Below are 26,189 nucleotides of genomic sequence, written 5' to 3'. Positions count from 1 at the left end.
TTTTCAATATTAATCTTACCCGATGATCATGTAGCTGATTCACACCCAGGGTGGTGGGTGGAGACCAGCATACATGTTAACAAAAGAAGCTAAGTATCCCGTATTTCATTTTATCAGTTATTCAAAATAACAAACATAAAATAAATAAGTACCTGGTAAGGAAGTCGACTTGAACTATTACTCTGCCTTTTTTAAGTACGTCTTCCTTACTGAGCCTAGCGGTCCTCTTAAGATGCTGAACGACTCCTAGGTGCTGAAGTATAAAGGGCTGCAACCCATACTAAAGGACCTCATCACAACCTCTAACCTAGGCGCTTCTCAAGAAAGAGATGCGGAAGACTTCTTAGCCTTCCGTACAACCCAAAAAACAACAATAAAAAGTATTCAAGAGAAAGATTAAAAAGGTTATGGGATTATGGGAATGTAGTGGCTGAGCCCTCACCTACTACTGCACTCGCTGCTACGAATGGTCCCAGGGTGTAGCAGTTCTCGTAAAGAGACTGGACATCTTTGAGATAGAATGATGCGAACACTGACTTGCTTCTCCAATAGGTTGCATCCATAACACTCTGCAGAGAACGGTTCTGTTTGAAGGCCACTGAAGTAGCAACAGCTCTCACTTCATGTGTCCTTACCTTCAGCAAAGCAAGGTCTTCTTCCTTCAGATGAGAATGTGCCTCTCTAATCAGAAGCCTGATGTAGTAAGAAACTGCGTTCTTAGACATCGGTAGAGTAGGCTTCTTGATAGCACACCATAAAGCTTCTGATTGTCCTCGTAATGGCTTTGACCTTCTTAAATAGTACCTAAGAGCTCTTACTGGGCAAAGTACTCTCTCTAGTTCGTTCCCCACCAAGTTGGACAGGCTTGGGATCTCGAAAGACTTAGGCCAAGGACGGGAAGGAAGCTCGTTTTTAGCCAAAAAACCGAGTTGCAAGGAACATGTAGCCGTTTCAGATGTAAAACCTATGTTCCTGCTGAAGGCGTGGATCTCACTGACTCTTTTAGCTGTTGCTAAGCACACGAGGAAAAGAGTTTTTAATGTGAGGTCCTTAAAAGAGGCTGATTGGAGCGGTTCAAATCTTGATGACATTAGGAACCTTAAAACCACGTCTAGATTCCAGCCTGGTGTGGACAACCGACGTTCCTTTGAGGTCTCAAAAGACCTAAGGAGGTCCTGTAGATCTTTGTTGGTGGAAAGATCCAAGCCTCTGTGGCGGAATACCGCTGCCAACATACTTCTGTAACCCTTGATCGTAGGAGCTGATAGGGATCTTACGTTCCTTAGATGTAACAGGAAGTCAGCAATCTGGGTTACAGTGGTACTGGTTGAGGAAACTGCATTCGCCTTGCACCAGCTTCGGAAGACTTCCCATTTAGACTGATAGACTCTGAGAGTGGATGTACTCCTTGCTCTGGCAATCGCTCTGGCTGCCTCCTTCGAAAAGCCTCTAGCTCTTGAGAGTCTTTCGATAGTCTGAAGGCAGTCAGACGAAGAGCGTGGAGGTTTGGGTGTACCTTCTTTACGTGAGGTTGACGTAGAAGGTCCACTCTTAGAGGAAGAGTCCTGGGAACGTCGACTAGCCATTGCAGTACCTCGGTGAACCATTCTCTCGCGGGCCAGAGGGGAGCAACCAACGTCAGCCGTGTCCCTTTGTGAGAGGCGAACTTCTGAAGTACCCTGTTGACAATCTTGAACGGCGGGAACGCATACAGGTCGAGATGGGACCAATCCAGCAGAAAGGCATCCACGTGAACTGCTGCTGGGTCTGGAATCGGAGAACAATACAACGGGAGCCTCTTGGTCATCGAGGTAGCTAATAGATCTATGGTTGGCTGACCCCACAGGGCCCATAGTCTGCTGCAAACATTCTTGTGAAGGGTCCACTCTGTGGGGATGACCTGACCCTTCCGGCTGAGGCGATCTGCCATGACATTCATATCGCCCTGAATGAACCTCGTTACCAGCGTGAGCTTTCGATCTTTTGACCAGATGAGGAGGTCCCTTGCGATCTCGAACAACTTCCTCGAATGAGTCCCTCCCTGCTTGGAGATGTAAGCCAAGGCTGTGGTGTTGTCGGAGTTCACCTCCACCACCTTGTTTAGCTGGAGGGACTTGAAGTTTATCAAGGCCAGATGAACCACCAACAACTCCTTGCAATTGATGTGAAGTGTCCTTTGCTCCTGATTCCATGTGCCCGAGCATTCCTGTCCGTCCAGTGTCGCACCCCAGCCCGTGTCCGATGCGTCCGAGAAGAGACGGTGGTCGGGGGTCTGAACAGCCAATGGTAGACCTTCCTTGAGAAGAATGCTGTTCTTCCACCACGTTAGAGTAGACCTCATCTCTTCGGAAACAGGCACTGAGACCGCCTCTAGCGTCATGTCCTTTATCCAGTGAGCAGCTAGATGATACTGAAGGGGGCGGAGGTGGAGTCTCCCTAACTCGATGAACAGGGCCAGCGATGAAAGTGTCCCTGTTAGACTCATCCACTGCCTGACTGAACATCGGTTCCTTCTCAGCATGCTCTGGATGCATTCTAGGGCTTGATTGATCCTTGGGGCCGACGGAAAAGCCCGAAAAGCTCGACTCTGAATCTCCATACCTAGATAGACAATGGTCTGGGATGGGACGAGCTGGGACTTCTCTATATTGACCAGGAGGCCCAGTTCCTTGGTCAGATCCATAGTCCATCTGAGATTCTCCAGACAGCGACGACTTGTTGGAGCTCTTAAAAGCCAGTCGTCCAAATAGAGGGAGGCTCTGATGTCTGCCAAGTGAAGGAATTTCGCAATATTCCTCATCAGTCTGGTAAACACAAGAGGTGCCGTGCTTAGGCCAAAGCACAGGGCTTGGAACTGGTACACAACCTTTCCAAAGACGAACCTTAGGAAAGGTTGGGAGTCTGGATGGATGGGGACGTGAAAGTACGCGTCTTTCAGGTCTAACGAGACCATCCAGTCCTCCTGCCTGACCGCTGCTAGGACCGACTTCGTCGTCTCCATCGTGAACGTCTGCTTGGTGACAAAAGCATTGAGAGCACTGACGTCCAGCACCGGTCTCCAACCTCCTGTCTTCTTCGCTACCAGGAAGAGACGGTTGTAGAAGCCCGGGGATTGATGGTCCCGGACTATGACTACCGCTTCCTTTTGTAGCAAGAGCGACACCTCTTGTTGCAACGCTAGCCTCTTGTCCTTCTCCTTGTAGTTGGGAGAGAGGTTGATGGGAGATGTAGCTAGAGGGGGACTGCGGCAGAACGGAATTCTGTATCCCTCCCTTAGCCACTTCACAGACTGAGCGTCTGCACCTCTGCTCTCCCAAGCTTGCCAGAAGGTCTTGAGTCTGGCTCCCACTGCTGTCTGGAGAGGAAGGCAGTCAGAACTTGCCTTTTGCGGACTTGGAACCCTTCTTGGATTTGCCACGGTGACTGTCGGCACGGGTACCTCCTCTGCTGGAGGTTCTGCCACGAAAGGGCGGGATGAACCTAGTTGCAGGAGTGTCTACTGCTGCAGGGCGGAAGGGTCTAGGCACGGAAGGTAAGGTTTTAGCCTTACGTGCAGAAGATGCCATCAGATCATGGGTATCCTTCTGGATAAGAGAGGCAGCCATCCCCTTAATCAGCTCCTCTGGAAACAGACACTTGGAGAGAGGAGCAAACAACAACTCTGACTTCTGGCAAGGAGTGATACCAGCCGATAAGAAGGAGCAAAGATGTTCTCTCTTCTTGAGCACTCCCGACACGTACGAAGCCGCAAGTTCACCAGACCCATCCCGAATGGCTTTGTCCATGCTAGACATGATCAGCATGGCAGAGTCCCTATCTGAAGGGGAAGTCTTCCTGCTTAAGGCTCCCAAACACCAATCGAGGAAGTTGAAGATCTCGAAGGCACGAAAGACTCCCTTCAACAGATGATCCATATCAGAAAAGGACCAGCAGATCTTCGATCGTCTCATAGCCAACCTGCGGGGAGAGTCAACCAGACTTGAGAAGTCGCCCTGGGCAGAGGCAGGAACTCCCAAGCCGGGTTCCTCTCCCGTGGCATACCAGACGCTCGACTTGGAAGCAAGCTTGGTAGGCGGAAAGATGAAAGCAGTCTTTCCCAGTTGCTTCTTGGAATGCAACCACTCTCCCATAACCCTCAAAGCTCTCTTAGATGATCGTGCGAGAACAAGCTTGGTGAAGGCAGGCGCAGCAGACTGCATGCCCAGAGCAAACTCGGAGGGAGGAGAGCGAGGGGTTGCAGACACAAACTGCTCAGGATACAAGTCCCTGAACAAAGCAAGGACTTTACGAAAGTCTAAGGAGGGAGGCGTAGACTTGGGCCCTTCAAAGTCAGAGTGCGGTTCATCCAAATGTGCAGCTTCGTCATCCGATACTCCATCATCCGAAAGCTGAGTAGGAAGTGGCAAAGGCAGAGCAGAAAGCTGAACGGCTGAATCCGGCAGTACGGGTGCATGCGTAGCTGCGGATCCAACATCATGCCGCTGCTGGTCAGTCTGCGAGCTGGCAACAACAAAAGCAGAGTGCTGGTGCGTGAGAGGGGCTGCGGTGGGTTGCGGAGCATGCTGTATGGTATGCGGAGCATGCTGTATGGTATGCGGAGCATGCCGCATGGGTTGCGGAGAATGCCGCATAGTGCTGGAACCCGGCAGCTCTACAGCACCTTCCCACTGCTGATGCGGTAGCTCACGCATGTCAACGGATGGTGCAGCAAGAACATGCGTCTGGCAGGGTGGACTGCGCATCGGTGGTGGAGCTCTCACAGGTGGAGTGTGGGAGCAGGCAGCCGCAGTATCTGCTGAGCGCACAACCTCGGCGGGTTGTAGGTTAACAGGTGCAGTGTTAACCTTCTCAGCATGATACTCCTGCATGAATGCCGCAAGCTGAGACTGCATAGTCTGCAGCATGGACCACTTAGGGTCTACCGTGGTTGGAGCAACAACAGACGGAGCAGTAGCCTGTTGTGGAACCACTCTACCTCTCTTGGGAGGTGTGCATTCATCAGATGACTGCAGCGAGTCCGAACTGACCCAGTGGCTACACCTGGGCCGTTGGACTCGCTCGGAAGGGACCTTACGTTTGAGCGGTCGTGAAACCTTGGTCCATCGTTTCCTCCTGGAAACTTCTTCCACAGACGAGGAATGTAAGGGCTCATTCGTCTGTTTGTGGATGGGACGATCTTTGACAGATACGTCCGCAACAACTGAGGATACATCCGTGCGCCGATCAAGGCCTGCCGAACCCTTTGGTCCTTCGACATTGCTTCTCCCCTGGGCTTGGGAGCTTGCAAGAGGTCCCGGACTGGGAGGACGACTGGCACGCACAGATGTACCCTCATGCGCAACACTGACACTGACACTTTTCACATCACTAGCACTGATAACACTTCCCACTGCACTTTTCGCTTTCAGCTCTCTGACATCTGCCAAGAGCTGATTACGGTCATTAGCCAATGACTCCACTCTGTCACCGAGAGCCTGAATGGCACGCAACATATCCGCCATGGATGGCTGAGCACTAGTAGCAGGTTCGGGAGTCACCACCACAGGGGAAGGAAAAGGTTGAGGGGCATGGGGAGAGGAAAAATCCACAGAGCGAGAAGAACTCCTCCTGATTCTCTCCTTCTCTAAACTACATGCATTTTTAAGGAATTCGTTAAAATCGAATTCCGAAAGCCCAGCGCATTCCCCACATCGATCTTCCAATTGACAGGATTTACCCCTACAATTGGAACAAACGGTGTGAGGATCTATAGAGGCCTTCGGAAGACGCCTAGCACAAGTCCTAACGCTACACTGCCTGTACTTAGGGACTTGAGACTGGTCAGACATCTTGAATTTTAGAAGTAGTCAAGGGGGAATTCCAAAATCTAGCAAAGTTCGTTAACAATTAATCCAAATTAATTCCAAAAGCTTGCTAAGCTAATGATAAAGCTTCCTGAATAGCGAAGGCTAAACTCTAGAGTGAATACATCACCAAATCGTGAACAACAACTCCAGAATCAACAGCGTATCCAAGTAGGTCTTGCCGGCGGCACGACAGAGGAAAAAATTGAGTTCTTGTTGACAAGAAGTACTTGAGTACCTACTCACAGATGGCGCTGTTGTGTACACCCCCACCTGGATAGCGATCGCTGGCGTATCCCGACCGTAGATTTCTGTCGGGCAACGGAGTTGACAGCTATATGATCATCGGGTAAGATTAATATTGAAAAATCTAATTTGTGAATAAATTTTTCATTTGGCAAATAAAAGAAGATTGAAAGTTTTACAGTAATTACAACATGAATGAAAATAATCAAATACTGTATGCATATGCAACAGCAGAACAAAGATCAAGAATTTAAGCAAGATATTTAAAACGCTAAATATAACATTGTCGTGTCGTGATTCCTTAATGAGAAATTTGAAAAAAAGTCAAATTGATATTATCTTTATATTGTTAAAAATCATTTTACCAGGAACGGAGAACTAATGGATTACTATATCCCTTTAATAAATCACTAAATAATTGTTTATTTCACCCATCTTCCTGTGAAGATTTATAGCTAACCTTTTGAAGGAGAAATATCTTAGTTAGACATAAATGGTAAAGCTGTACGCGTTTAAATACCGTCCCGTTACTGCTCAGGTATCAAGAACCCGTACATATATGCCGTGGCTTCAGTGAAAGCACCACTAACATTAGTCAAAAGCGAGGCTGTGCGCTTGCAGTACGCAAAATAGTTGAGTCTGTAACTTTAGAATTACAAACGAGCGTGAAAACGCAAAACACAGCGACAGTTAACGTTAAAAGCGAGGACATTAGTCAAAGCGAGGCTTCTCACTGGCTATAAAGAAAAGGTACGACAGAAGGGCTTGAATACGCTACCTGTAAAGTGGAAGTGCTGACCCCGGACATACCAGAAGCGATGCTCATCGCATCGATGTCTGATTGTGTCGGCGGAGGGTATCCCTGAGCGGCGTTGAGAGCAGCCAAAGCCTCTGACAGACGATTGGGCACTGTCTGCTAAAAGGCGGCGTGGTTAGAAAAGCTCCTTGTTTCTGCAATTAACTAATCTTTTTTTTTCATATACCCCAACACCACTACTGATCTTGCGTTACGAAATTAGTAAGTGGCTGTAATACAAAATTAAAATAAAAAAGTTACCCGACCTTGTGATTTTAATCTTGATATTACATTGAGTGTTAAGATTCAATTTGATCCTTCCATTGGAGAAAGATAAATACATCTGGAATAAAACTGGCTTCTATTTCTTTAAACATAAAACAGCTTATAGCATTATAAAGCGGTGTAGGCCTACAAAAACAAAAGCTAAACACACGCATGCAGGCTATATAATTTTAGTAGGCATTAAAATCCAAGAGAACATGGTCAGTATTCTTTAATTTTCAAACTATGTAACACACAACAACTTCCTCCGAAGTAACGAGTTTTTAATTCATTTTACGCATGGGATACCGTGATCTCAATTCTGATACTGAGATCGGAACGTAATGTAATTACAATCGGGGAAAAAATGAAAATATTGCAAGTCACTGATTCCAATTGACTTATATAAAAAGTTTTATTTTTAACTTTTTTTTTTCCGGTAAAGTTTTCCAGACGAGTAAAGATATTGTTATTGAGAATTCTGACCACGACCTTCGACAACGACTGGATTCATTCAACATTACATTACTGCGTTACCTCTCTTTTTAAAAACCTCGAGAAGTCTCTTCCTCCCCCGAGAACACTTACCTGCTGTATTATTCCGACGTTGTTGTGTGGCATCGGGTATCCCATTACAACAGACTGGCCCCCGTTGGAGGTTACGCCGACGGAATTCGCGTTTTGTAGCCCATTGGCCGAAGAGACGGAACAGAGCGAGGAGGTGGAATTTGTGCGCTGACGTCTCTGCATCAGAGGAGATTCGTCGAGCACTGGAATGACAAACGTAAGGACAGATGTAGCTTTTAGATTGAGGCCAACCACAGCAGTGGCCTCCCCAATAAAAAGCTTAAACTCACTCTCCCAGACGGGGATCGATCTACCGCCACGGGAAAGCTAGGCAAACACGCTACCTCTGTACTAGCCAGGAGGCTACAGTATGTACTGTACAGCAGTTTAGAGTGCATTTTTCAGCAAGGATAAAGGTTGTACATGCATATAGATTAACAGAATGACAATATATCTTTGAATTTTCCTCTAAAACATTCTAGTTCCCAATACAAGAAGTTGCCATTAAATCAAAATTATAATACTGTATATCAATTTCATCGCTCTTTTCAAAAGACAATTACTTCAACAGTATCGTCAGCATGAAAAGAGTTACAGTGATCCCTCGTTTATTGCGGTAGATAGGTTCCAGACCCGACCGCAATAGGTGAAAATCCGCGAAGTAGTTACACCATATTTACGTATTTATTTAACATGTATATTCAGACTTTTAAAACCTCCCTTGTACATAGTACTGTTAACAAACTACCCTTTAATGTACAGAACACTTGATGCATGTACTACAGTACCCTAAACTAAAACAGGCACAAATATTAAAGGCGATTTTATATCATGCGTTTCCTAAACACGCCAAAAAGCACGATAAAAAATGGCAACCAATGTTTTGTTTACGTTTATCTCTGATCATAATGAAGAAACAAACGCATTTAGTGTACACATCTGTGTATAGGTTAGTTTTTGCATCGATTATATTGATTATACAGTATGTTGATTTTGTTATTACCAATGTTTTACTTAATTTTTCTTAGGACTTCCAAATGAAATGTTTTTCTTTATGACGCCGCCTGAAACGGCGGCGTCATAAAGTACGCTCCATCTTCGATCGTAATAAACAAACGAAGGCATTTAACGCGCATGATGAAAGTGATAAATAATGATATTACAGTAAAAGCTTTTAGAAAATATGTTATTACAAATATTATTTACCATATCTATATAAAATCATACATACGTAGCAAAGCAGGAAAACAATTTAAGAGAGAGAGAGAGAGAGAGAGAGAGAGAGAGTTGTTTTACGTACGTAAATGTAAATTTTAAACAAAAAAATAGCCCCATTTCATATAAAATAGGTTATTTCAAATATTTTATTTTATCATATTACAGTAGTCTGTATGATACTGTAAAGTTCAGTACAGTATGTTGTTGTTAGTCGTGGCGATGAAATTCTCACGAAACAAAAAAACGGCATTCGATTACAACAGCTGATTCATTCTCTCTCTCTCTCTCTCTCTCTCTCTCTCTCTCTCTCTCTCTCTCTCTTTGTGTTATACAATACTTACATATAGATAAAGAAACTAAAATTAGTTTTCTTAGTGTCAATTAAATACGAAACGAAAAAATTATGCCGAGTTTACATCCATTTCAATCATTGCTAAAAATACAGCATCCGATTTCATCAGCAAACCACTATTTTTTGGGAAACAATTTTATTCTAGAAAATTGCTACTCTTTAAATAGTTAATTGCACATTAAGAAAGCGTGTTCTTTTGTTTTTAAATTTCGGGTGTGTTTTAAAAATCGAGTATTGTTGACTTCTTTTTGTTTTACTTTTGGCTGTGATCAGATCAGCTGACGTCTAGCTGCCACTCTTGAGAGCGTATGAATACACTAACAAAGTATCGTTTATACTCTTAACTTATTCAAACCGTCTATACAGTTGATATTACATAAACACCAATGTGTTATAACCTATCAAATTTTTTTTGTTTATTACATTTAAAACAACACTCTCTCTCTCTCTCTCTCTCTCTCTCTCTCTCTCTCTCTCTCTGTGGGCTACTTTTCACAACCTCCCATTCCTTACCTCTCTCTATCTCTCTATCTTTGTTGCTCCTCAAAGTTTCATTTATATTGAAAATCAATCATGATTCAATTTTCCTTACTTTCTCCAATCTCGCACCATCGGTCACATCGCGGTATTTTCGAAATTTCCGGAAAATCCGCGATATATGTATATACATGCGTTATGAAAAAAATCCGCGATAGTCGAACCGCGAAGTAGCGAGGGATCACTGTATAGCAAGGTATCATTCCTCCTCCCGAGCACTTACTCTGCCTAGGAAGTGAATGCGAACGTGCAAGACTAGAGCCCAGCTTCGGGCTCAAGTGGTGGTGTTGAGCGTACAGGCTGTGGTGCGACGTACTGCTGTACGAGGATAGATCCGAGGGGAGGGTTTCCGAGCGGTTCTTGTGGGGGCGTCCCTCCTGAGAGTTCTCGAGCATTTCCTCGAAGTCTAGGACGGCTTCCTGTCGATGCGAGAACGTGAATTGAAAAATATATCGTGAGAGAAATTTAAGACAAATCTTTATCTTTTCTAAACGACAAACCCTGCGTATGTGAAGTATCTAATCTAAATAAAAAAATAGTAAATACAGTAGTGTTTATTTTTAGTGACAATCTTCAAAGAAAAACTAATCAAAATATATCTCAATATACTGTATAAATCTTCTGGAACTTCTCACCGATGCGTCAAGATTGATTATGGGTACGGTATTGTTCGTCAGACCCGAATACTTTTTTTAATAATCGTCTTATAACCTGGGTCATCTCCACTTTCATGACCTACGACTAACCTGACCCCGCTTCTCACCTGTAGCGCCTCGCTGGCGTTGAGATCCGAGCTGGAATGTGTCGTGATTTCTGGATGAAGCGTTCTTCTCAGGTTGTTGCACTGCCTCAGGGGGAGAGGGGGAGGCGTCTTCTCCCGCCAGGAGTGGGTTCTCCGAATTTTGGGCGGGACGTTGTGGAGGCCCGAAGGCGATTCGTTCTTCGACGGCTCTTCGATCTTTGAAAGAGACGGATGTATAGATGTCAAGATTTACCTTCACGTAATTATAGATCAATAAAACATAATTATCGATTGTTTTAAAAAAAGAGCCTTTTTGATTTATATAAGCTTAAAAGGAATGAAATAAGGCAAGCTAAGACAAGGGAGCAATAGACAGTGGTTACTGAATTAAGAGGGAAATAAAATATTATTCTAAATGACCCATTCTTCGAAAACACCAATATTATATAAAGCTCGAAAAATAAAAAAAACATAAAATCCTCGTAGCCTACTATTTCTAGTCTCTCCTGGTTCTGTAGTTCGGGAATCTCGTTCTCCTTGCCGGAAGATAGGCCTAGGAGCACCTCCATGGACTTGGTCTGTCTGCGCCGCGCTCTTTTCAATTTTTTCAGTTGGCGCAGGGTTGGGCTGTCGTTCTTCGATCCCTGGAGATAATAATAATGATAAAAGTAACTACAACAGTTTATCTGTATTTATTATGTAATTATGATAAACCCTCTTCTAAAACAACAACAAATGCGGCCGTTTCAAGTCCACTGCAGAACAAAGGCTTCAGACATGTCCTTATTTATGTTTGAGGTTTGGCCAGTTTTCGTAATCACACTGGATGGTGCGGATTGGTGATTATGGGGGATTTTCGTCTGATTGCTGACAGCAAGCCAACCAAGTTATGGGTTGCCATGACTAGTACAGCTTAGCTAATCATGGCAATAAATATTGTAAAAATATAAAATTTTATGGCTGTAGAGTTTAAGTAGGCCTATGATATATTAAAAATTAGATTAAATTGTTATATCAAAATTAGAATTTTCTGAAAAAAAATATTAAATCATAATTGAAATTTAATTTTTAAAAAACATTAACGACATTAATAATAAAATCCCCGAATTAACGTAAAATCTAACCAACTTCATAATGACACTCAAATTTTAAACTAGACCTATGTACTGTACTATTAATTAAGTATCTAAAACTAGCAAATGTTTATTCAATATAAAATAATTATATAAATGAATAAATGTCTCACCTGCGTCAACATATCACAGTATCTGACAAAATCAAGGTCAATGTGGTACCCGTAGGGACAACAGTGACACCGCCCCGACCGGCCGTTATGCGCACGGGAGTCGTGCATGGTCCCACCATCTGCTGCAAGAATAACAACTAAATAAGTAAACAAATAAATATAAACTAATTATCATTCTAGTTTATTAGTGAATTTTTTATTAACCCTTTTACCCCCAAAGGACGTACTGGTAAGTTTCACAAAACTCATCCCTTTACCCGCTGCAAGAATGAATAAATAAGTAAACAAATAAATATATTAATTAAACAAATTATCATTAGTCAATTTTTTTAAGAAAATAAATATATTAAACTATTAATCTATTTATTAGTGATTTTTTCTTTGAAAGATTATTAGTTTAAGAAAATTGTTAATTTTAGGATTAGTCGATTTTCGACAGTACCAGAAAATATTTTAATTTTAATAAATAAATAAAATATATTAATTAAACTATTTAATAATCTTAATTAGTGAATTTTCTTTGATTAATTATAATTTTGATAAAAATATTGTTAATTTTATGATTAGCTGATTTTCGACCGTAACAGAAAATATTTTAATTTTAATAAATAAAATATATAAATTAAACTTTATTATTCCATTTTATTTTTGATTATTTTTATTAATTAGAAGACTGATGATAAAATTGTTAATTTTTGACAGTACAGGAAAATAATTTAATGGTAATAAATAACAAAATGGATAAATATAATTGAATTAAGAATCCATTTATTAGTGAATTATCTTTAGTTAATTAGAAGCATATAAAAAAATGTTAATTTGGGATTAGTCTTTTTTTTTTTCAAAATCTATTAAAGAAAATTGAACTAATGATACTGTAATTTGTTAGTGAACTATTCAAAACTAGATGATAACCTAAATGCTATTAACAACATCAACAACAATAATAATAATAACAATATTATTATTCATTATTATTATTATTATTATTGATAATAATAATAATATTATTATTTTTATTGATAATAATAATAATATTATTATTTTTATTGATAATAATAATAATAATATCATTATTCATTATTATTATTATTATTATTACTATTATTGTTTACTTAAATGAAGGAGGCTTATAAAATTCTACAAGTTACACTAATTAACAGCAAAACTAATATACTATAGTCAATTTCTTTTAGCGAAGCAGATTTGCACCGACTCGCAGCGGTGCCCTTTTAGCTCGGAAAAGTTTCCTGATCGCTGATTGGTTAGAATTATCTTGTCCAACCAATCAGCGATCAGGAAACTTTTCCGAGCTTAAAGGGCACCCCTGCGAGTCGGTGCAAATCTGCCTCGCTGAAAAAAAATTGACTATAGTATATTACTACTAATACGTCACCATTATCATCACAAGAGGCAGAAAATGAATTGAAGTACATAAATTAAGAAATCAAAATGATTTTAAATCAATAATAAAAATATTTTAATAAACTTAAAATTATTAAAAATATAATCAAATCATATAAATAAGAAAAGTATATTTATGCCAAGTAAGTTAAAATTATATAAGTGAATTTTTAAAGTGTAAAAAAGTATATAAGGAATATGAAAAACAATAAAATATTTATACAGAAATATTTTTAATAATATGATTTAGTTACTACAACACGCATGGAATGCGGCCCACAAGGTCCGGGAGGTTCATTCAGCAAAGTAAAGGAAGCCTGAATGTAGTAATGTAGAAGACAATAAAGTGGGTTCAGCTATGGGTCTAAACGATGCCTGAAAAGATCTTTCAGTAATGCCTACAGGACATCACATGAGGTGGACTGTAAACACTATGAACCCTTAGGGAATCACAGCCAGGTATGTCTTAAATTATATAGATACATTATAATATCTCTGAAGCACTGAGAGAAACATTACTAGAATTCATACAAAGAGACACTGCAAGCCACATGGCGAAACAACGCAGAATCATGAATAAATACTAAAAACAAATAGAAACGCTACAATTCATTGTGAAACAGCAACAACAGAAGTGTGTCAAACTACAACCATCCAAAAGAGATACACTACTAAAGTGTCAAACTATAACCATCCAAAAGAGATACACTACTAAAGTGTCAAACTACAACCATCCAAAAGAGATACACTACTAAAGTGTCAAACTACAACCATCCAAAAAAGATACACTACTAAAGTGTCAAACTACAACCATCCAAAAGAGATACACTACTAAAGTGTCAAACTACAACCATCCAAAAGAAATACACTACTAAAGTGTCAAACTACAACCATCCAAAAGAGATACACTACTAAAGTGTCAAACTACAACCATCCAAAAGAGAAACAACGCTAAAGAGAAACACCAAAATGTAAAACTACAACCATCCAAAAGAGAAACAACGCTAAAGAGAAACACCAAAATGTAAAACTACAACCATCCAAAAGAGAGAAACATCAAAATTTAAAACTACAACCATCCAAAAGAGAAACAACGCTAAAGAGAAACACCAAAATGTAAAACTACAACCATCCAAAAGAGAGAAACATCAAAATTTAAAACTACAACCATCCAAAAGAGAAACAACGCTAAAGAGAAACACCAAAATGTAAAACTACAACCATCCAAAAGAGAGAAACATCAAAATTTAAAACTACAACCATCCAAAAGAGAGAAACACTAGTGTAAAACTACAACCACCCAAAGGAGAGAAAAAACCCTAAAAGTGAAACATTAAAGTGTAAAACTACAACCATCCAAAAGAGAGAAACAACAAATAGAGAAACACAAGTGTAAAACTATAACCATAAAAAAACATCACAAAAAGAAACACAAGAGTGTAATACTACAAGCATAAAAAAGGGAAACACTAAAATGTAAAACTACAAGTAACCAAAAATGAGAAACAACACAAAAAGAAAAACTAAAACAAAAGAAATATTAAAAAAAACACGAGAGGAACACTACAAAAAAAAAGAAACACTACCTAATTCCACATAGAAAAACATTACATACAAACAATGTAGACAACACAAAAACCACAATAAGAAACACAACATAATCCCACAAGGAGAAACCTTACAACACACGGAAACATCATCATTAATAAGAGAAACACCACAAAAACTCACCTTTGAGGGGAGAGAGGCTCCGGAAATATTCGGCTGCGTTAGTATTGTTCTTCATGATGATTTTATTTGCTTAAATTTCCTTATAATAGATATTTACAACCATCTGGAAGGAAGAAAATAAAATATATATTAATATTTTCCCTGTATTTATTACATTGTAAGCCTATATTATATTTTTTTACATTTATTACAACATAGGCCTAATTTGACATTTCTCATTTGTGATAATGTCTCTTTATTATTGTAATATACACATATATAAATATCCTTTAATATAAAATGTAAATATACACCATGTGTGTATATTTAGTCATTTTTATTACATTTATTACACCATAGGCCTAATTTGACATTTCTCATTTGCGATAGTCTTTTTATTATTGTAATATACACAAATATAAATATCCTTTAATATAATACGTAAATATACACCACGTGTGTATATTTACAGTAATTTTTATTACATTCATTACACCATAGGCATAATTTGACATTTCTCATTTGTGATAATATCTCTTTTAATATTGTAATATACACATAAATTTCCTTTAATATAAAATGTAAATATACACCATGTGTGTATATTTACAGTAATTTTTATTACATTTATTACACCATAGGACTAATTTGACATTTCTCATTTGTGATAATGTCTCTTTAATATTGTAATATACACATAAATTTCCTTTAATATAAAATGTAAATATACACTAATTGTGTATATTTACAGTAATTTTTATTACATTTATTACACCATAGGCATAATTTGACATTTCTCATTTGTGATAATGTCTCTTTAATATTGTAATATACACATAAATTTCCTTTCATTAAAATGTAAATATACACCATGTGTGTATATTTACAGTAATTTTTATTACATTTATTACACCATAGGCCTAATTTGACATTTCTCATTTGTGATAATATCTTTTTATTATTTAATATTGTAATATACACATAAATTTCCTTTAATATAAAATGTAAATATACACCAATTGTGTATATATAGTGTATATATATTAAACCCTCCTGTAAAACGTATAAATATTCATTCCACCCAAGACTAATGATTTCCACTGTACAGAATTCAGGGTCTGTGACTGTATGTGTGTGTATGTGTGTTTGTGTGTACGTATGTGTATCTGTGTATGTGTGAGTGTTTCCTAATGACCCAATATGCAAATGTATACCTAATCACGAGGGGGACTCCGCTCGATAACAGGTTTATAAATAAGCCACAAGCAAAAGACCTTGGGGAGTCCTTATTATCCTATTGTCTCTTTTTTATATATATTCTTTAGGCGCAGTAAATAAGATAAATGCGCTTTTGCGCCGTGAGAATCATAATTAAGTATTTATAATTAAGTAATAATATGCATTATTCATTTACGATCTGAGAACTAAGGTTGGCCAAGTTTGATGAGGTTGGAGCATCTGGGAACTTAATAATATTCTTCCCATTTTTGGGGAGGAAAAGAAGAAAAAAGGAATAAGAGAATGATAATGAATGATAATTAGTCACAATGAGAATTAAATAAACACCATAATGATTGAAATAAACTATGTATAAACTATTGATTTTAGAATATTGAGATAATACATAGGTCTAATATGAAAACGGTAGTCTCTCTCTCTCTCTCTCTCTCTCTCCTCTCTCTCTCTCTCTCTCTCTCTCTCTCTCTCTCTCTCCCCGAACCAAAACGAGATTATAAACACACGCAATCATCCTAAACTGACCTATCACATGACCCCAGGGAAATTTTCACCCGACCTTTGACCCCAAAATCCGAACTGCAGCTTCCCGAGAAGTATTTTAGATCTAAAATCTATATATATAACGTATAGAATACGTATATATTCCTATAGTCATGGAGAATACATATATATTATCATATACACATCGAATATATAATAAAAAAAAAACTATTAAATAAATGCAGAAATATATTCAAAATGTTTTGAAACCAAATAAAAAATAAAGAAAAATAACGACATGGCAACTTTCACATCTTGTTTGCCAACTCCCAGATGACACTGCGCCATTTTTCGCAGTTAATTTGGTAATTAACACCAATTAACTTGAACCCTTTGGGTCTTAACATCTCCTTAGGGAGGGGGAATAATTTACTAATTACAGAAGGTATGTCAAGACTTGCCTCTTGCGTTATTCTTGCAAATTAAGAGGAATTCATATTCGCGGAAAATAAGTTCTTCAAAATATGGACTCTAAGAAAAGATGTCAAATGTACTATTGAGTAATTCTCGTGAATTAAAAGGACTTTATATTCGCGAAAATAAGTTCTTCAAATATGGACTTTGTAAAAAACGTCAAATGCTCTTTTGCGTTATTCTTGCAAATTAAAAGGGATTTATATTCGCGATTATAAGTTCTTCAAAATATGGCCTTTGTACAGTATAAAGACAGGTGGGAAATTCACCAATGAATGTTATTCTTGCAAATTAAAAGGGATTTATATTCGCGATTATAAGTTCTTCAAAATATGGACTCCTAAAGCCAGGTATTAAATACAGGTAGACGTTTTTTGCAAATCTATAAGGTAAGACTTTATATATATATATATATATATATATATATATATATATATATATATATATATATATATATTATCATATATATATATATATATAATATATATATATATATATATATATATATATATATATATATATATATATATATATATATATATATATATATATATATATATATATAGTGTGTGTGTGTGTGTGTGTGAAGGAGACAAAGATAAGAATCTCTTATCTAAGGACATTACGTCCTGCACGTATTCTTTGTGTGATGCGTCCTTGGGATGAAGTCCTTCCCAATATACGAAATGTAATATTATTCGTCTGTTTACGAAGGAATTCTTAAACAAACAACAACAACAATAACAATAATAATAATATTTTTGTGCCACTAAAAGAAAAATATGTACAGTTTATATAACATATGCGGGTTTCTAACCTTTGTGCGTTGGAGAGAGAGAGAGAGAGAGAGAGAGAGGAGAGAGAGAGAGAGAGAGAGAGAGAGAGAGAGAGAGAGAGAGACTGGTTTGAGGACATATGAACTCGTAGTCGGCTGGTAACAGACTTATCTCAGAATTATAGATCAAAGGTCTATATTTTCTATTTGTTGACAGAGATCTGATGTTAGTTTCTCGTTTGACACTTATGACACTACAATAAAATCTCGTTTGACACTTATGACACTACAATAAAATCTCGTTTGACACTTATGACACTACAATAAAATCTCGTTTGACACCTATGGGACTATATAACAGCTTTCCACTGAGGCTTCAAACTACACCTGTGTCATATGTTCCTTTGACACTACACCTACAGCACTACAATACGTTCTATTTGACACCTGTAATATAACTGTAGTTTCTCGTTTGAAACTCAATGTTTACAGTGATTTTAAAAGAATAAGAAGCTTACAGTAGTTTCTCGTTTGATAATTACTGCACAGCTGTAGCCCCGAGACAAGTATCAGTCGCTCATTTGACAGTTAGAGAGAGAGAGAGAGAGAGAGAGAGAGAGAGAGAGAGAGAGAGAGAGAGAGAGAGAGAGACTCTTCCACGTGGAATTCGGTGCAATCAGGTGCTGCTGTTAAACATATTAATTAAACACGTCACGCCCGCCATGCGCCTATTGTACTCTGCAGTTAGAATGCATAAAGAGAGAGAGAGAGAGAGAGAGAGAGAGAGAGAGAGAGAGAGAGAGAGAGAGAGAGAGAGAGAGAGAGGGGGGGGGGGTTGTCTTAGCAGCAGGGTTTAACTTTAACCTCTCTCTCCCTCCTTCAAGTCCACCACTTCCTCTTCAACTCCCACAATCATCCTACTTCCTTCGTCATCTCTTGAGACGAGAAACAACACTAAATGACTTTTCTGATATTGAAAATATGTCTAATTTTATGGAAAAACAACATTTCGTTCCCGCTAATGAGAAGCAATACTTAATTCCCCTTACAGAGAAACAACACGTAGCTTTTTTTCTGATGAGAAACAACACTTCACTCCCTTTAATGATAAAATAACACTTCAGTCCCTTTAATGAGAAACAACACTATTTTAATTAATGAGAAACAACACTATTTTAATTAATGAGAAACAACACTTCATTTCCTTTAATGAGAAACAACACTTCATTTCTTTAATGAGAAACAACACTTCACTTCAATTAATGAGAAATCACTTCACTTCCTTTAACGATTAAACAACACTTCAGTCCCTTCATGAGAAACAACACTTCACGCCCTTAAATGAGAAACAACACTTCACTCCCTTAAGTGAGAAACAGCACTTCGTTTCAATTAATGAGAAACACTTCACCCCCTTTAATGAGAAACTACACTTCAATTAATGAGAAAAAACACTATTTCCTTTGAAGGGAAAACACTTCATTTCCTTTGATGAGAAACAACACTTACTTCAATTAAGGAGAAACAACACTTCACTTCAATTAATGATAAACAACACTTCACCCCCTTTACTGATAAAACAACACTTTACTCCATTTTAATGAGAAACACTTCATTCCCTTAGTTGAGAATCAACACTTCACTTTTAATAAAAAAATCCATTCTTTTTTATTGAGAAACAATATTTCACTTCTTGTAATGAGAAACAACACTTCACTCCCTTTAATGATAAAACAACACTTCATTTCCTTTAAGGCAAAACAGCACTTACTTATGAGAAAAAACACTTCACTCACCCTTAATGAGAAACAACACTTCACTCACTCTAATGAGAAACCACACTTCATTCCCCTTAAGGAGAAACAACACTTTACTTCAATTGAGAAACAACACTTCACTTCTGATGCAACAACACTTCACTCCCTTCACAAGAAAAGATTTCATTCCCTCTTATGAGTAACAACACTTCACTTCCATGAGATAAACAACACATCGAATAACAACACTCAGCTTTTACTAATGAGAAACAACACTTCAGTTCCTCTAATGAGAAACAACACTTCACTTCATCTGAGAACCAACCCTAATTTATTAAGAGAAACAACACTTCACTATCTGTAATGAGAAACAACACTTTCTTCTTATGAGAAACAACACTTCACTTATTCCAATGAGAAACAAAACCCCACTACTTCTAACACTTCAATTCTAAGGAGAAACAACACTTCACTACCTTCAATGAGAAACATCTCACTTCTTCTAATGAGAAACAACACTTCACTTCTAATGAGAGCAACACTTGTTCTGAGAAACGCTTCATCCCCCTTAACTCAACAGGGAGACAACACTTCATTCTCTTCAAGGAGAAACAATACTTCAATCCCTCTAATGAAAAACAACACTTCACTTCTAATCGGAAACAAAACTTCGCTACCTTCATTATGAAGCAACACTTCAATCACTTAACTCAACCGGGGAAACAACACTTCATTCCCACTTAAAACACGTCATTCCCTTTACGAAGAAACAACTCAACACAACACTTCACTTCTAATGGGAAACAATACTTCACTACTTTTAATGAGAAGCAACACTTCACTACTTTTAATGAGAAGCAACACTTCAATCCCTTAATTCAACCAGAGTAGCCACACTTCATTTCCATTTAAAACACTTCATTCCCTTAGAAAGAAAAGACGATTCGCTTCTAATGGGAAACAACACTTCACTACCTTAAATGAGAAGCAACGCTTCAATCCTTCAACTCATCTGGAGAGATAGAACACTTCATTCCCATTAAAAATATGTCATTCCATTGAAGAAGACACGAACCGCTTCTTTATATGAGAAGCAACACTTCAAAGATAATAACATAATTCCAGAATTCTCATGTTAATTTAATTTCCAAAAAACGTTTTAAATAAAAACATTAAAAACATTTAAACTGTTTCCGATGTTGCCAACATTCCTACACGTGCAATGCATTAAACATTGCGATAAATGGCAACTGTCAATCAGAAACATTGCGATAAATGGCAACTGTCAATCAGAAACATTGCGATAAATGGCAACTGTCAATCAGAAACATTGCGATAAATGGCAACTGTCAATCAGAAACATTGCGATAAATGGCAACTGTCAATCAGAAACATTGCGATAAATGGCAACTGTCAATCAGAAACAGATGACAATTATAGGGGGGGAGAGTCTTTCTCTCCCTCCCTCTCTCTATCTCTCTGCTCTCCCAGCATCTGTACCTGCTTTTTTCCCTCTCTTTTGTACGTATGCGACACTCCCTCTCACTCTCACTCCCCCTCTAAAACCTGTTCCCCCCCATATCTGAAGCCATTGGCGAAATGCTCTTGACTTAGCAGGCCACGAAGGCGGAGAAGAAGAAGAAGAAGAAGAAGAACAAGAAGAACAAATAAAAGAAGAAGAAGGAGAAGAAAGGGTAGGAGAGGTTGAGATGCGGTGGGTGGTGTGTAGGAGAGAGAGAGAGAGAGAGAGAGAGAGAGAGAGAGAGAGAGAAAAAAAAAAAACAATTGCTTGCGAAGCAATTTTAAGCCGAGCTTCAATCGGTTAGTAACACTCCTTATTTTTTACTCTCTCTCTCTCTCTCTCTCTCTCTCTCTCTCTCTCTCTATATATATATATATATATTCTTTTCCTCACTGGGCTACTTTTCCCTGAGAGAGAGAGAGAGAGAGAGAGAGAGAGAGAGAGAGAGATTCTTAATATTAAACTAATTTTTATATTTTTTTGTTCAATATTTTACATTCATTAATTAATAATTGGACTAGGCCTAAAATAGAGGCTAAAATCTGAGAGAGAGAGAGAGAGAGAGAGAGAGAGAGAGAGAGAGACTTTAGACTTTCACCCATGTACCTGGTATTTAATCAACCTGTGGTGTTAACTGCTTAGGCCTATTGATATAACCACTTGGCGCTCATGTTCTAAGATAACACAGATGTATAAAATATTTGGCTGTATTTAAATACAACGTCTACACTGTAGTGTATTTATCCTATTGTATTACTGCTGTGTATGAAATATGAATCATACATATACACACAAACACACACACTTCTAAACAAATAAAGTACGGTACGTCAGAGCGCACCCACATGGGCTATAAAACAAACCCACACTTGGTTAAACATGATTACAGAAATAGCAAACAAAAAAATTGAAAAAATACAAACGGTTTTACAGCATACACACACACACTCTCTCTCTCTCTCTCTCTCTCTCTCTCTCTCTCTCTCAAAGCTATTACGCGTTGTGTTTATAAGTAGAAATCACATCATCCTAAAACTATTTCTGATACATCAACTTATGGTGACATTCTGCATTAACGTCTATAAATATCAATGACATAATATTAATAACTAGACCATAATCTTTATAAAATATTGATAAGAAATCCATAATAAACCAAATATAATATATTTACGATAACAAAACCTAGGCCTATACATTTGATATTAAAAAAAAGTTCCGTTTCCATACATAATGTAACATTTACGAACACTAAGCCTATGAAGTTCAGATCTCCAATTCCTCAAATAACCATCTTCAAATGCGCTCAACTTCTGAGCGCAATTATTACAGGACTGCGCACGAACTGCGCATTATTCATTTGTTTTTGTTTTTTTACCTTTGCCTATTGGCAGTGAAGACAGGAAGGGAAGTCGTTAACTCATTCCGAGAGAGAGAGAGAGAGAGAGAGAGAGAGAGAGAGAGAGAGAGTAATGTATCTTTAAGCAAGGGAATGATTTTAAATATTTTTATATCTATTAAGCTACCCTCTATTAAGAGCGAGCACGTGTGTAGGAGAGAGAGAGAGAGAGAGAGAGAGAGAGAGAGAGAGAAATCGTAGTAATACACTTAGTAGTTTACTAATGAGACCGTAAACTAATAATTATTTTCAAGGTATTTAAGAATTTGAAGAATGACTCTCTCTCTCTCTGCTCTCTCTCTCTCTCTCTCTCTCTCTCAAAAGTCTAATGTAAACAGCTCGAGCTTAGTCGCTTCAAGTCAATAACTTTCCCTCCCTGAGGAAAAAGGTTAGAGAGAGAGAGAGAGAGAGAGAGAGAGAGAGAGAGAGAGAGAGCATATGCTTATCTAAAATGTCAGAATGGAAAGTTCATAGTTCGTTTGGACAAGCTCACAAGATGTATATGGTAATTTACACTGAAAAAAATGAGTTTTATTGCTAATTGAGAGAGAGAGAGAGAGAGAGAGAGAGAGAGAGAGAGAGTCTTAGGCCTACAAATATAAGCAATTTTCTCAAGCCAAAACTGATTATAATTACATTTAATTGAGTCAAACTTCAAGCATAGACCTATGAAATGCATGCATAGGCCTACATTGACTTTTAGAATGTATAAATGCATAGGCCTAGACAAACTTACCAAATAATATGATTGCATTAATATAAGCTGAACATATCTTTATATATTTAAATGATGGGTATTTTAAAACACTGGTGTCTCAGCCCATCAAAGATTGAACGTGGCAGTGACTGCTTTAATATATCTGGTGCCATCCCTTGTAAAGAATGAACAGTTTAAATTCTTAACTCGTTGTAAAGTGTGGATTATATATCTATTTTTAATGAAATTCTTATTATATATGAATTATTAATAATTAAATTAATTAATTCACATCATAATTGACTAATTTGGTATCGGACAAGTTTGGTACGAATGTGGGAGTGGGATATTGCCATATGGGTGTCCCAGCATTTGCCTATTATGACTTTACATGGCATAGGACCGGACTGGAAGTAGGACAAGAGAAAGATGAATGGACGAGAGAGAGAGAGAGAGAGAGAGAGAGAGAGAGAGAGAGATTGTACTGTACTATAGGTTAAAAACTTACTGATGATAGTGTAATCACATTACAATTATGAAGATAACACAATCAACAGCTTAAATATCAATTCTTATCTTTTTCAATTACAAAAATGAGTCAATAGATTTTCTTCACAAATATGACTTTTATAAATCTAAACCTAGGCCTATTTGTTTTCGATTTAATCAAATGAAAATCTAAATATTTTCAATTTTAACCTCAAGAACTAAAAACTAGCTGCCTATACTTTTCATTAAAATAAAAGAGCAGTTTGAGAGAGAGAGAGAGAGAGAGAGAGAGAGAGAGAGAGCCACGTGTCTAAAACTCTTTTCTCTAACAACTATTGTAAATTTGACACTAATAACACATTATCTCCTTTTCGGTAAGACCACCACTGGCCACACCCATATACTTAACTTCCAGAGAGAGAGAGAGAGAGAGAGGAGAGAGAGAGAGAGAGAAATCATTAGTTGATTCACAAGATGACTGGACAATAATAATAATAATAATAATAATAGTTGGAAAAGCAAGACGCTATAAGCCCAACGGCTCCAACAGGGAAAAATAGCCCATTGAGGAAAGGAAATAAGGAGATAAACGAAATAGTAGATAATGAACAATTAAAATAAAATAATTCATGAGCAGTAACAACATTAAAACAGATATTAAGTTCATTCCACAACTTGGTCACAGCTGGAATAAAACTTCTAGAATACCGTGTAGTATTGAGCCTCATGATGGAGAAGGCCTGGCTATTAGAATTAACACATTCGATTAATATTCTAGTCAGTAATGGCTTCAAATACAGGTCTAGGCCTACAAGATTGATATTAAAGATATATATGAAATCATAGGCCTACGTTAATGTCATCAATATATATATTGTCATCTTAAATAAATATTGATTTCAGAAATACAGGAAATTAGATTATTAACAATTATTGTCTAGAAATTCTCTCACTAGTCTAGCGCAAAGAGAGAGAGAGAGAGAGAGAGAGAGAGAGAGAGAGAGATTGTAAGCGTGGGACTAGAGTAAAAATTCCTCGCTTATCTTACGGTTTTATATAAAAAAAATACGTTTACCACGAACCATTACGTAGGTTGACACGATCCCATATATAGCAATGAACTACAATACTCTTACGCCCATATGTTCTTTTAATCTTGTAAAGAGAGAGAGAGAGAGAGAGAGAGAGAGAGAGAGAGAGAGAGAGAGAGAGAGAGAGTTATATAATCATCAATGTAATCTTATCAACAGTAATGGCCGGGACTTATAGTTCGTTTGGTATATATATATATATATATATATATATATATATATATATATATATATATATATATATATATATATATATATATATATATGTGTGTGTGTGTGTTACACACACACATATATATATATATATATATATATATATATATATATATATACATATATATATGTGTGTGTGTGTATATATATATATATATATGTATATATATATATATATATATGTGTAACACACACACACATATATATATATATATATATATATATATATATATATATATATATATATATATATATATATATATATTTATGGAAAATATCTATAAAGAAATAGTTTTCATGTTTAGGTGATGAAGCCCTATGTAATTCTCTCTCTCTCTCTCTCTCTCTCTCTCTCTCTCTCTCTCTCTCTCTCTCTCTCTCTCAATATTATCATTAAACCAAGAAATTTAAAATTAAACCCAAATGATCTAATTTTATCTATAAAAAAAACCCTATTAAAAACCAAGGCGACATTTAAACCATGTAATAAAAGTAATAGACAGACTATAAACCAACTCAAGCAACAATTAAACAATTAATAAACCAATAGACAGCCCGTCTACTCCCGTAGACAGAATAGACAGGAACAGATGCTTACCGAAAGACGCATTGAAGTCTCGGCGAAAATGTCTAAATAATTATGACGCTGCAGAGAGAGAAGAAAATCCTCCACAACAGGTTTCGCTTTTTTTGTTTTTTTTTTCCACTTTGTGTTGTTGATCCTGAAGCATTATCCCGGCCACTACCATTCCAGAGTCCTTCGTTAATCGAAGGATTAATGTATCCTATCATTTATGTTAATTATGTACAATTAATTAGAGAAATCCTTAAGGTTTTAACGATAGCACCACACTGAGGACCGAACGCGCGTCTCTCCTAGACCACATGACGTTCCCAACTGGCTTTGTAGTGAGAGAGAGAGAGAGAGAGAGAGAGAGAGAGAGAGAGAGAGAGAGAGAGAGAGAGAGAGAGAGGGAGTGCATTAGCCCCGTCAAGGTTAAATCACCAAAGGATTTGTCTCGTCCAATGAGAAAGCGGTTTCTATCAACTCGTTTTCTGATTGGGCCGGCTGGCCATACCTGGGGGACTTTGGCCTAATTTCAGAATGGGGATTGTCTCTCTCTCTCC

At 37.6% G+C, this 26,189-nt stretch overlaps 1 protein-coding gene across 4 annotated transcripts in view; it reads right to left on the bottom strand.

Moving 5' to 3' along the window:
• Positions 1-25,962, bottom strand: part of LOC137618743 (uncharacterized) — a 54,225-nt gene extending 28,263 nt beyond the window's left edge. For 2 of the 4 annotated variants that reach the window (XR_011039836.1, XM_068348918.1), the window contains exons 1-8: positions 25,660-25,962; positions 14,947-15,049; positions 11,812-11,933; positions 11,057-11,209; positions 10,587-10,781; positions 10,047-10,242; positions 7,738-7,919; positions 6,868-7,005 (exon numbers count right to left, since the gene is read on the bottom strand). Coding sequence is in view for 3 of the 4 variants with exons in the window: in XM_068348918.1 (XP_068205019.1) it covers positions 6,868-7,005; positions 7,738-7,919; positions 10,047-10,242; positions 10,587-10,781; positions 11,057-11,209; positions 11,812-11,933; positions 14,947-15,001 (1,041 nt within the window). In the remaining variant the exon portion in view is untranslated. The remainder of the gene's footprint in view (positions 1-6,867; positions 7,006-7,737; positions 7,920-10,046; positions 10,243-10,586; positions 10,782-11,056; positions 11,210-11,811; positions 11,934-14,946; positions 15,050-25,659) is intronic. The other 2 variants (XM_068348919.1, XM_068348920.1) reach the window with 2 other exon arrangements.
• Positions 25,963-26,189: the final 227 nt, after the last annotated feature.

This window comes from Palaemon carinicauda, chromosome 25 (assembly GCF_036898095.1).
Source record: "Palaemon carinicauda isolate YSFRI2023 chromosome 25, ASM3689809v2, whole genome shotgun sequence".
NCBI classification, from domain to species: Eukaryota; Metazoa; Arthropoda; class Malacostraca; order Decapoda; family Palaemonidae; genus Palaemon; species Palaemon carinicauda.
This window is presented reverse-complemented; position numbering and strand designations above follow the sequence as displayed.